At 34.3% G+C, this 13,993-nt stretch overlaps 1 protein-coding gene across 2 annotated transcripts; it reads right to left on the bottom strand.

The window, feature by feature from the left end:
* Positions 1-6,442: 6,442 nt before the first annotated feature.
* Positions 6,443-13,048, bottom strand: LOC144332779 (NKG2-C type II integral membrane protein-like). 2 transcript variants are annotated; one of them, XM_077953559.1, is made up of 7 exons: positions 12,750-13,048; positions 12,277-12,375; positions 11,959-12,003; positions 11,445-11,489; positions 10,746-10,897; positions 8,734-8,834; positions 6,443-7,853 (listed from the first exon to the last, which is right to left on the bottom strand). In XM_077953559.1, the coding sequence occupies exons 1-7, from the start codon at positions 12,934-12,936 to the stop codon at positions 7,742-7,744; spliced, it is 741 nt and encodes a 246-aa protein (XP_077809685.1). In that variant the 5' UTR covers positions 12,937-13,048; the 3' UTR covers positions 6,443-7,741. The 2 variants fall into 2 exon arrangements, with proteins under 2 accessions (XP_077809685.1, XP_077809684.1); XM_077953558.1 differs by lacking the exon at positions 11,445-11,489 and having other exon boundaries at positions 12,750-13,042.
* Between the last annotated feature and the right edge of the window lie 945 nt (positions 13,049-13,993).

The following is a 13,993-nucleotide window of genomic DNA, read 5'->3' as shown; positions in this document are numbered from 1 at the left end:
TACAAAAATTAGCCGAGGATGCCGGTGCTTGCTTGTAGTCCCAGCTGCTCTGGAGGCTGAGGCAGGAGGATCGCTTGAGCCCTGGAGGTCGAGGCTACAGTGAATGAGTTAGTGTTGCTGCACTGCTGCCTGGGCGACAGAGCCAGATCTTGTCTCAAAAATAAACAAACAAAATTGAAAAAATAAATGATACATGAACATCAGGAAAAATACTATAAATTATCTCATCATATTAAATAAAAATCTTTCATCATTTATTTTCTGTCAAGAAAATGGGGAATGTTTATGCATGATTCTATTGCCCAGGCTGGAGTGCAGTGGTGCCATCTCGGCTCACTGCAACCTCTGCCTCCTGGGCTCAAGCGATTCTCCTGCCTCAGCCTCCTGAGTAGCTGGGATTACAGACATGTGCCAAAACGCCCAGCTAATTTTTTTTGTATTTTTTAGAGATGAGGTTTCACCCTGTTAGTGAGGATGGTCTTGATCTCCTGACTTCGTTATCCATATGCCTTGGCCTCCCTAAGTACTGGTATAACAGGCATGAGCCACTGTGCTCTGCCATTCTCTAAAATCTAAAAAGTTGGAATTTAAATCCATATTTATTTCTTTGCAATCAGAATTATTATTTGCCCTTCCATCAGAATGGCTAATGTTGGCTAGGTATAGATGTTTCTCTGTGAAATATATTGGAATATATTTTCATAAAATAAATCAATGTTATATGCATATATGCTTGTGTTTATATTGTATCTATTTCTCCTACAAGTAAATTTATTTATATTTACATTTTATTATATTTCATAAACTAGGTTAATTTTTTCTATTAGTCACATTATGGAATTAAAACAATAAAATCATTCACTAAGGATGCCACATAACGTATCATTCACTAATGTTTTCTGTTTCAGTTTGAAATACTGATGTCTACCATTGCTACAAACATCCACTTGGAGTTTTCCATTAAATAGTGTTATACTGTAATTGTTTGCTTAATGACAGGGATACTTCTGAGGGATGTGTCTTTAGGCAATTTTATCCTTGTGTCAACATCATAGAGTGTATTTACATAAACTTAGATGATACAGCTACTACACAGCTATGTTATACGGAATAGCCTATTGCTCCAAGGATACAAACCCATCCAACATGTTATTGTAGTGAATAATGTAAGCAATGAAGGGAATGGTAATTTTTGTTTATCTAATCATATGTAAACATAAAAAACAGTAAAATATGGTTTAAAAAAGGTTAAAATGGCATCCTTTTATAGGGCACTGACTATGAATGAAGCCTGCGGAAATGGCATTTTCCCTGGGTGAGTCAGTGAGTAAGTAGCAAGTGAAAGTCAAGGCCTAGGATATTACAGCACACTACTGCAGGATTCATAAACTCTACACTAGGGCACACTATATTTATGCAGCACTTTTTTCTTTTGCTAATAATAAATTAACTTTAGCTTACTGCAACTTTGTTGCTTTCTAAATTTTTCATTTTTTAAAAAACCTTCTGCCTCTTTTTAAATACCCTATATTTAAAAACACAAATTGCACAGTCTTAAAATCTATTTTCTTTATATTCTTATTCTACAAGCTTTTTTTCTATTGCTCATTTTAATTTTTTCTTTTTAACCTTTTAAAAACACTAACACACAAACACACGCATTAGCCTAAGCCTACACAGTGTCAGCAAGATCAGTATCACTGTCATCCCCTCCACATCTTGCCCCACTGGAAGGTTGAGGGGCAATAACACATGTGCAGCCGTCCTCTCCTGTGGTAACAAGGCCTTCTTCTGGAATTCCTCCGCAGGACCTGCCCAAGGTTGTTTTTCAGGTAACAGTTTTTGTAGAAGTAGAAGGAGTACACTCTAAAGCAATAATTAAAAGTACACTACAGCAAATACATAAACCAATAACATTGTCATGTATTATCACTATCAAATATTATGTAGTGCATGTAATTGTGGGTCCTATACTTTTATTTCACTGGCAGCATAGTAATTTGTTTACACCAGCATCACCACAGACATGTGAATAATACACCGTACTGCAACGATTGCTATGACCTCACTAAGTCATAGGAAATTTTCAGCTCCGTGATAATCTAGTGGGACCACTATCTATGTGCAGTCTATCATTGACCAAAACATCATTTTATGGCACATGACTGTGTATCATGTCCTTTGTTAATCGAAATAAGACAAGTTTCTACTGTTTGAACATTTAATGTGAATGAAGTTTATGCTTATACAAAGGCATAATAAATATATAAAAACAAAACAAAAATTACACAAGATAACTGGAGTAGTTAGAATTTACTCTATATGATGTGTGTATATATGTAGGTTTATATGACATAAATACACACACATACACAGAACCTACGATGATTAATATTAGGTATCAACTGGATTGGATGGAAGGATGCTCAGATAGCTGGTAAAGTGTTGTTTCTGACTGTATCTGTGGTGGTGTTGGCAGAGGAGACTGACATTTGAGTCAGTGGACTGGGCGAAGACGACCCATCCTCAATGTGGGTGGACACCATCCAATGGCTGCCAGAGTGAGTAGAACAAAGCAGCTAGAAGAAGGTGGGGTAAGCTGGCTTGCTGAGTCTTCTGACTTTCATTGTTCTCCCATGCTGGATGCTTCGCTTCTGTTCCTCCTGCCTTTGGACATCAGACTCCAGGCTCTTCAGCCTTTGGACTCTTGTACTTACCCCAGTGGTTTTACAGGGGCTCCTGGGACTTCGGCCGCAGACTGAAGGCTGCACTTTTGGCTTCTCTGCTTTTGAGGCTTTTGACTCGGACTGAGCCACTACTGGCTTATTTCTTCCCCAGCATGCAGAGGGCCTGTTGTGGGACTTTGCCTTGTGATTGTGTGAGCCAATTCTCCCTAATAAACCCCCTTTCATAGATACATGTGAAAACTAGGATACGTGTATCCTATTAGTTCTGTCCCTCCAGAGAACCCTAACACAAACCTACAAATGTATTACTGTGACTATAGCAAAAAATGACAATATGTGGTTTCATATAATTTATGGGTAAGTTGGAAGTCAACAAGAAGTGAAAATATACTTTTAATGTAACATGAAATAAAATAATTTTCAAGTAATTTTAAAAATTGGAGTGAATTAGTTATTACAAACTCTAAAGAATATAAAATTTAAATATCTTCAATAGATTAAACATAGATTCCCAATGAAAACTTGGATATTCAAAAACAAGACTTAAAGTAAGGGAATTGTGTGGATATACTTAATTGGATATTGGATACTGAATAGTGTATTAATGATAAAGTTTCAAACATTGAGATAAATATTTGTATTAGAATTTGGGGAGCAGATACAGGCTAATTGGTAAATAAAATAGAGAGTAATCTCACTTCGTTTGTACTGGTATAATAAAATATCGCAAACCAAGCAATTTATTAACCATATAGATATATTACGCACAGTTCAGAGAGCAGGGAGGTCCAAGATCAAAGTGCCAGCAGGTTTGTTGTAAATTGTATTAAATTAACAAGTTTCTGTGTGGAAAGTAAACAATGAAAATGTCTATTATGAAAACACAAGGGAACAACAGAGTTTAAACACTTGGTAGTGTTCAATTAGAATGTAATAAAAATTAAGTTATAATTAATACCTGTGCTTATATATTTCCATACAAATAAAATACATAAGGATAATATTTTAGATATTCATCATTATATTAAGTATAAAGTATTTGAATATAAAAGCAAAGCATGTATATATTCAGTAATAGCTGTTGTCTTTATGAGACATTCCTTTCATGTAAGCATAAAGAAAAATGAATATAAAAGTAGAGCTACCATGTGATCCGGCAATCCCACTCCCTGGTATATACCCAAAAGAAAGAAAATCAGTATATCTGAGGGATAGCTGTACTCCCATGTTTGCCGCAGCACTGTTCGCAATAGCAAAGATCTGGAAGCTACATGAGTGCCCATTAACAGATGAATGGACAAAGAAAATGTGGTATATATAAACAATGGACTAATATTCAGCCATAAAAAGAATGAGACCCTGTCATTTGCTACAACATGAATGGAACCAGGGGTCATTATGTTCAGTAAAATAAGCCAGTCACAGAAAGACAATCATCACATGCTCTCACTTACTTGTGGGATTTAAACACCACAACAATTGAACTCATGGAGAGAGAGACTAGAAGGATGGTTACCAAAAATTGAGAAGGATAACAGAAGGGTAGTAGTAGGGAGGTGAAAATGCTTAATTAATGAGTATAAAAATATTTAGAAAAGATGAATAAGACCTAGTGTTTGATAGCACAACAGGGTCACTATAGTCAATAATAATTTAATTGTACATTTTAAAATAACTAAAGAGTATAATTAGATTGTAACATAAAGGATAAATCCTTAGGGAGATGGAAACACCATTTTTACATGATGTCATTATTATGCATTGCACGTCTGTCTCAAAACAGCTCATGTGCCCAAGAAACATATACACCTACTATGTACTCACTGAAATTAAAACTGAAATATTTAAAAAAGAAAAGATGAAGATAAAATATTTACAAACATATAGCATATCTCACAAACTGGTAGAACACTATTACAGTTAATGTGCTGTCTTAATATAAGGCAAGCCCTTTACTGGAATTGAAGAAGCATGCTTCATAATGTTAGATTAACTTTCTAAACCACTAGTAATATACATTTTTATCATTGCATGTACCTAATGATACAAGTTCAACATATGATTGAAGAAAGTGAATAAGTAAACAATCATAAATGGGATTTTTAAACACTTTTCTCTCAGTGCTTAACACATAAACAGACCAGGGAGCCTATAGAAAGATTAGAACTAGACAAGTAGTTATCACTCATAGGCACACACTCACACATATGTAGCATACTCACATATTTAATTTCACGTATTTTTCCCAAATACACTATAATGTCATAACTCTAAGCATATAAGTAAAAAATATAGGACTACGATTTCAACGTAGTACCACTAGCTAAGCTTGGCCAGTGGACAGTTAAAAAATAAATATTCTAGTTCAACGTTAATTAATACAAAATAAATATCATGTAAAACCAGTTTCTCAGCACACTAGCCACATCTTGGTATACAAAGATGAAGAATATTTCCAGCTTCACAGAAAATGTTCTAACTACAGTTTACCTACGATAGAAGTCAGTAAAAAATATCTGCCAACCTTACATGGTTTTAAATTCAGTAATACATGTCTAAATAACATATGGGTGGAAGAAATTCTCAAAATGAATGGTCACAATTTTTATATGAATTATAAGGAAAATAGAAGAGAAGAGAACTCTTTCTTGTAAAAACTGATTGTCCTCAATGTATATATATTACAAAAGATGACCTAAAAATTAAATTAACTGGAATGCACTAAAATAAAAATAGAAAAGCTAAAATTAAATACAAGTGATGTATAAGAAAAAAATGAATAAACAGTAAAAAGTCACGATAAAGAATATTACAGTAGAGAGAACAGCAAGGCCAAAGGTATTTTCAATGAAAATGCTTTTAAAATTTGATGAAAGACTACCAGAAATATACACCTACTAATATATCCACAAAAATAACAAATTTAACATTTTAAAAAATTGATATGGGCCAGGCACAGTGATGCCTCCCAAAGTGCTGGGACTATAGGCTTGAGCCACCACAACTGGCCTATTTCTAGATTAAATGTGGAAATGCCATAATGTTATTTAAAGTTATTTAGAGGCAATAAAACTATATTTTCCTTACATTTTAATGTCTATATGAAATAGAAAATTCATAAATACTCTTTGCCAAATGCAGCACCTCAGATAGAATTCTGAGTATATCCCACATGTATCTAAGAAATTCAGTTTAGACATAAACTTTCCTACAAAAACAGTCTGCAAACTCAGATGACATTACTAGTGAATTATAACATTTAAAAATAAAGCAGTACTCTCACCAAATGCTTCCAGGTTACAGAAAAATGGAAATTCTTCCCGAGATAGCCTTGATACCAAAACTTTTCAAGTTTATAGCTATGAACAAAAACATGGTGAAATATCCTTGTGAACATGGATGAAGAAATAAATCTTACCCTACATAAAATAGATATCCAATTTTTTTTTTTTTTTTTTTGAGACAGAGACTCCCTCTGTGGCCAGGTTGGAGTGCAGTTGTGTGCTCTCGGCTCACTGCAACCTCGGACCCCCAGTTTAAAGTGATTCTCCTGCCTCAGCCTATAGGTGCTATAGGTGTGCACCACCACGCCCAGCTAATTTTTGTATTTTTAGTACAGATGGGGTTTCAGCATGTTGGCCAGGATGGTCTCGATCGTTTGACCTCGTGATCGGCCCACCTCAGCCTCCCAAAGTGAAGGATTCCAGACGTGATCCACCGCACCCAGCCAGCACTGATATTTTATGAGGCAAATATGCAATGATCATCATAGATTTATTTCAGAAACAAAGGCTGGTTTAACGTTTGAAAAAATAAAAGTAGTTTATAAAATGTTATATAAACAAAACATATATCATTCCAACTGATACAAATTAGTAAAATGGTACAATTGATAAAATCTATTAGAAAATGAGAATATTATAAAACTGCTTTGAAATGAGATAGGATGAAGAAAACTATCAAGATTTGTAAATATGAATAACACGTTGAAGTATTTTTTGCCAAAACCAGAAAACGATACATATGATACACACAGAACTTTGATTGCAGCTTCTATTCAACTATGGGTATAAAACCCTAGCCAGTGAAAATAAATGAAAATAAAACTAAGTTATAGCACATGGATTTAAAAAAATAAAAGTGTGATGATTTGCAGATAAAATGTTCTTTATATAGAACACCCAGAAAAAAATCAATAGTTGACATAATAGATTTAAATATATAAAATCAGTGTAATAAGTAAATATAAAATAAAAATGCAGATATCAGTTGTATTTCTATTTGTAACAACAAAAATTACTAAAGGGAATTTTAGAATCAGGATGCCATTTACAAAAGCATGAATATAAAATACCTACATTTCTGTATGACTTCAATCGCACAAAATACAAAATACGATAGAGAGAAATTAAAGATAACACAGTACATTGAAGGAAGGAAACACTTTATATTGATTAGAAAAGTCAATATTATAAAGAAGCTCATCTTTGAAAATTAGAGAATAAATGCAGTCACAAACGATCCCATGAGAGGCTCTTTTTTTTCCTGATAGCTTTATTGAAGTGTCATGTACAAAGCATAAATTTCATCCACTTAAAATGATTAAAAATCAATGATGTTTAGTATATTCACAGAGTTACAACCATCACCACTATTGGAATTTAGAAAGTTTTCATCACGACACAAAGAACGTTCTATCAATTAGTGATCACCTCCTATTTCCACCTCCCTTAGGCATTGGCAACCACTATTCTACTTTGTGTCTCCATGGGTTTGACTGTTCTTGATACTTCATAGAAACTGACTCATATAACATGCAACTTTTAGAAAGGCTGAATACCACAAATATCATGTTGTGCAAAATGAGCCCGACACAAATGCTGGGATATCTGTACTTTAGTAATTGTGTGTATCCTACTTCAATAATTGACTTAGAATTTTCTTATTAGAGCAAATAATGTAATTCATTTCAAGATTTATGCAATCATAATATTATTCCTATTTTGAGAAATATAAAATTTATCTGATGCACTGCAAACGCAAATGCTTTACTTCTAAAGCTTATGCTTACAATGATATATTACTGTAGATTCACACTGGTTTGATTTGAGTCCACGTGCATGTAGCATTGCACAGTTGTGTTCAGCATTATCGGAGTTTTTTATCCTGCAATGGGAGAAAAATCCATATTCTGTTACATTTTAAGCAAATGATTCATGAGACAAAAGCATTTTCTATGTAGTGTAAGAAAAGAATTTTATGGAAAATGGTAATTAAATTTCTCATAATATTAGTAAGAGTCATTATTCTGAACACTCAATAGCATGGTTCCCCTTCATCCACGGGGGATATGTTTCAACCCCAGTGGATGCCTGAAACAGCAGATAGTACAGAACCTATAGAGAGATTATGTTTTCTCTACACATTCGTAACTACGATAAAGTTTAATTTCTAAATTAGGCACAATAAGAGATTGACAACAATAACTACTAATAAAAAAATTATAGCAATATGCCAACAGCACTACTATTGTGCTTTGAGGATATTCTTAAGGAAAATAGTAAGAGTGGCTTTTTAATAAAAACAAGCTCTGCAATTCCCTGGTAGTCCATCTCAAGCTTGTCCAACTGGCTGCCCACGGGCTGCATGTGACCCAGGACTGCTTTGAATGTGGCCCAACTTAAATACATAAACTTTCTTAAAACATTCTGTGATTTTTTTTTTTTTTTTTTTTTTAGCTCGTCAGCTATCATTAGTGTTAGTGTATTTTATGTGTGGCCCAATACTATTCTTCTTCCCATGTGGCCCAGAGAAGCCAAAGATTGGACGCCCCTGGTCCATCTCATAACCAAGAGGGTTACTAGCTGACCGACGAGCAATTGACATATAGGGACTACTATGGTCTATTGTAAAATAATTATGTCAACATTTCACTAACTTTCCACATCTTTCTTCATGTCAATGATTCCACATAAATTTATTCATATTAGTCTTCTGAATTTATCCTTTATATATTTTTTATATAGCACCGTACAAAACAACTTACTCATGTTTGAAAGTCAGACCGTTTATTGTCACCCATGGATGATGACTGCTGTTACGAAACACACCAATCCATGAGGAAGGTAAAATGGCAGTCAGAAATTTCTAAAAGAAAAGAAAGAATTTTCACTTAAATAATAATTATGAAAACATTATAAAGACAATATATTAAAGTTGAAAATCACTATTTGCAGTACCAAAAACTTTCATAAATGTTTATGATTTTGATATAAATGAACTCTTCAATGTTTATACTTAGTACTTTCATTCTTATTCTCATGTTAATAAAGACATCTTAATTCTTGCATTATAATAGTTACCCCAATTGACTGAAAAAACACAGGAAGGATTTAAATAAGTTTCCTGATACTGTGCATTCATTCCTCCAGATACTGTGACAAAATCAATCTATATTTGCACTATATGTCCCAGAGTTGGAGATTTAGAAGAGAAATGAGGCCGGGCGCGGTGGCTCAAGCCTGTAATCCCAGCACTTTGGGAGGCCGAGACGGGCGGATCACGAGGTCAGGAGATCGAGACCATCCTGGCTAACACGGTGAAACCCCGTCTCTACTACAAAATACAAAAAAACTAGCCGGGCGAGGTGGCGGGCGCCTGTAGTCCCAGCTACTCGGGAGGCTGAGGCAGGAGAATGGCATAAACCTGGGAGACAGAGCTTGCAGTGAGCTGAGATCCGGCCACTGTACTCCAGCCTGGGTGACAGAGCGAGACTCCGTCTCAAAAAAAAAAAAAAAAAAAAAGAGAAATGAGAGGTTGTCATTCAGAAATAAATGACATAGAAGCTACAGATTGTGTTTTCTGGGCAGCACACCATTCTTTAATTAGATAAGCCCTCACTTTTTTATCTGATTTGGTTTTGGTGGAATAACAGTGGTCCTGACCAGGTGGTGTAGACTCATCTCTCTCTGCTACTCCCTACTAAAAATAACTATTAAACTCTAGGATTAATGAAAGGCAAAAGCAATGGAGAACTCTGAAAGGTGGAAAGAGGAAAATGACATTGTCTGGGACCCTAGCATCAGGATTCAACAAAGTATCTGAGCGAGCATGTTAAGTTTCCCACCCGAGAGAAGAAGGTGACCTAGGCCTGCTGTTTCCCCGCACCCAACCTGGCAACAGGAGGAGGCCCAGCAAAGCTCACTCCTGCTCTGTATTGAAGGGGAGTCCCATCCATACCACCAGGCGAGGCTGGTACCACTGGCAAGGATGAGCTACCAGGAGACCTGCTATCAATACAGCCAGAGGAAGTGCTTCCTTCTCATTCCAAGAGACACCAGGGTGGATGTGGGTGAGGGGGATCAGCAAAGCCACCCCATGACTACCAGTGCACCACCCAGGGTCCTCTTTGTCCCTGAGGGCAGGAGACCCACTTCCCCATCCAGAGACAAGGACTCAATGGATTCTTAGTGTTGTTTGTACATAGTACAGCAGTGAACAGTAACATACTACTGATAACTGCAATAATATGGAGGAATTGCACAAATATCAGATAGGAGTGAAAAACACAGACATGAAATTCACACTGTATGATTCCCTTTATATAAATTCAAGAACAGGCAAATGCTATTTATAATATTAAAAGTCAGGCAGTGTTTTGGAGAGGAGTCAGGGTAAGTGATGAGTGTACACACAGGGGTGGAACTGCTAGAGCTGGAAACTTTTATTTCATGATCTGTCTTATATCGCATGAGTTCATGCACTTTGCAATCAATCTGCATAATCAGATCATATCATTCCTGATAAAATTAGATGCAACATTTATTGTGTATTCAAAGTATTTATAGAAGCATGGTTTTCCTTGAAAACAAAAACTGAAAATAAAAGTACATTAGCAGTATATAACTTTAAACACATTATTAAGTCAATCAATTGAATATTACATAAACTTGAAAATATATAAGATAATTATATGTACACACACATGGATGTTTCCTACAAATGTATTATTCACTGAAAGAAGCTTTTCATAAAATCTTTGAAACATTTATATCTTACCATTTCTTCTTCATTATCTATAGAAAGCAGACTAGAGTTCTTTGAAGTACAGGCCAGCAAACTCTCTGCCCAAGTTCTTTTTTCCTTGCCAATGTAATAACAACTGTTGGAATATGTAATCCACTCCTCAGGACAATGGCCACAGTGACGTACTAAATAAAGATATGAATTACTATGCAGAACAATATGAATGTTTACAGATGAAAATTAGTTTACATATTTGCAACAGTATAAACCTGTATGTGCTTAACATATTTATGCATCCTTACCGGCTTATAAATATATGTTTTTAAATAACCGAGTCAGTCATACACACATGCACAGACAAGGGCTAGCCTGTCATCCCTAATCGTGTTTCCATATAAAGCAAACCAACAAACAAAAATACACTCCACACATGTCTTGAACGTCACTGATACACAACTGCTTTTTTAGGATAGTAAAATTATTCATTTCATATCATCTCATAGCAGTAGGAAAGTTCTGTTAATTGGGAGAAAGAGGGTAGAATGATTTTAAGTGAGTATTTCTACTTATTGGAGAAAAGGAAATGCTGCCTTATAATCTTTGTTTATAAATATTTATGGCTGAATTTTATGGCTTATTTTCTGCAAAAATGCCATCATTCTTTTACATGCCTTAAACCAGACACAAAATATAAATTGTACTAATATCAGAACGTTGAAAATAAAAGTGTACCTTTCTGGGTTCTTGTATTCGGGAAAGAATTGTTCTGCTCCAGGATTGTAATAGAAAAATTAAAATGAGTTTTATAAAAACTAATATCTAGATAAACCATAATGAATTTAGTTTCTTACTTTGAAACTTTGTGTGTTATTTAAAATGGGGACAATCTTTAATAAAATTCACTTTTTCTATAAAAATAAATGAATAGATCTTCGAAAGAAATATTTTTAAAGACTTTAGCACTAAACTTCACCATCTCTTGTGGTATTTGACGTAACCACTTTCAAAAATTAATTCTTTTTTCTAAATACTTTTCTCCTATAGCATGCATTTGAATTATGAATTCAGAAAATACATTGTATGTGTATGTGTGTATATATATATATAGATAGGTTACACACACACAAAAATAAACACATATTCTCTACAATGATTTTGTTATTTATGTTGTGAAAAATTCAGAATAACCATATTACTTTTGGGTCGAAATTATACTAATATCTGAACGTTGAAAATAAAAATGTACCTTTCTGCGTTCTTGTATTCAGGGAAGAATTGCTCTGCTCCGGGACTGTAATAGAAAAATTAAAATGATTTTTGTAAAAACTAATACCTAGATAAACCATAATGGGTTTAGTTTCTTACTTTGAAACTTTGTGTGTTATTTAAAATGGGGACAATCTTTAATGAAATTAACTTTTTCTTTAAAAAATAAATGAAGTAATAGATCTCTGAAATAAACATTACAATGAGAGTTCTATTCTTCAACAGTATGAAATATTTTGAGGCACTTCCAATCATTAAAGTAAAACTTTCCCATCTAATCTTTCAAGAATGTGCTTACAAGGAATAAGAACCACTGTTTTTAACACAGTGGCCATCAGGACAATGCAAATGATTCCCAGGACCTCAGCAGTGAGCTTCTCTGGAGGTGGCAGTAAACCTGCAGGGAGAGAAACAGAGGCACTGAGAGAGGGGAGATAGAGAGTTGATTAGGATTCCATACTAGAGAACCCACATGCACAGGGAAACATAATGATAACCTCTGGCCTCTAAATCTACATCTACTCTGGTAACCTTTCTCTCAGAATATACCAGTTCATTTTCAGGAAACATAATGTTCCATGAGTGGATCGCCGATTACGGTTGAACAATGCCCTAATAAAATTAGTCTTCTGATGTCATATTAGAATATTAGATCCCAATTATGAACTCTGATTCTCACAAGTGCAAAATATTCCCTAATCTTTCCCCACCCTTCTGCACTCAACTGTACGTCCTGTAACGATAATATTGAAGATCTATTTATTGTGTTACCTTGGCAGTCATATATTTGATCAATCCCTTGATGATTCACAGAAGGATTTTGAAGGTTTAATTCTACTTGGAATATTTCCTGTTCGGTTCCTGAAATGGAGCTTTTATTGCCTTTTGGTTTCCTTTGCTGCCTCTTTGGATCCTGGGCCAGACTCACTTCTGAGAAGGTTCCTCTTTGTTTATTCATCTCTGCAGCTGTGTGATGTCAGGGACTGTGCTCTATGATAACTGTACTTAAGAAGCTATAAACGGTGTATATTTTGATAGGATCCCTGGTATAGGCAATTTGCATATGTTGGGTCTGAGCAGTAATGTTTACTTTGCTGTTAACCAATGTAAAATTCTGGTACTAATTTCCTAAAGCTTTAAGCAAAAATCACATGATACAATTGGTATTTTTTTAGAGATATTCTGTATTTGACATAATATTACTAGTGGAAACAATAAAAACATTAAACCTGTGAGAAATAGGAAGTTCATGAAAAAAATTTGTATTAAATTAAGTTTAAATTCTTCAAAAATATTTAGCACCAATAGAATGCATACGTTAACAATTAAAATACTGTATTTAGAAATACAAATACACTATTTCTTATGATAGTTTTAAGATTCCCTGATGGTTAAGCATATTGTGCCATAAGATAAAATAGTTCTGTTAGCATATAGAGTAACTTCTTATACTAAAAATTCATTTTTTAAAAGGACATGAGGTATTGTCAAATGATTTTTTTACTAAATTAGGAAATTGGAAAATTCATTAAGATTTTAAAAATATATCTTATATCTTGTAAAACAGTACATTACTCTATGCATAAAGTAAATACTATTGAAAACAAAATGCATTTTTAAATTGCTTCTTTTACACAAGAAATTGGTAATTGATTTAAGGACTTAAATTGGAAAACTTAAAATGATGAATAAACGTGTGGGCCATCTGTGGAAGAACAGTGTCCAATCAAACTTTCAGAAAGCTCCTATGGTTGTAGAAGTCAGTGAAGGTCGCTTTGGTTGTATAAGTAATTGTAATAGTTCAGATAATGTAATTTAATAATCTAGTCAATGAGCTCTGTAGTCAGTGAGACTACAATTAATTCTAGCTTTGCAAGTTATAATGGGTGACCTTTACTAAATTACTGCGTGTCTACTAACCTAGTTTACTAATCTACATTGGGAAAAATAATTTATAAAGTATACTACATGCAAAACTAAACACACAACCTGGGACATGTTAGCACTGAATATAT

This window comes from Macaca mulatta, chromosome 11, assembly GCF_049350105.2.
Source record: "Macaca mulatta isolate MMU2019108-1 chromosome 11, T2T-MMU8v2.0, whole genome shotgun sequence".
NCBI classification, from domain to species: domain Eukaryota; kingdom Metazoa; phylum Chordata; class Mammalia; order Primates; family Cercopithecidae; genus Macaca; species Macaca mulatta.
The sequence above is the reverse complement of the archived record's forward strand: the minus strand, read 5'-3'. Positions and strand labels throughout refer to the sequence as shown.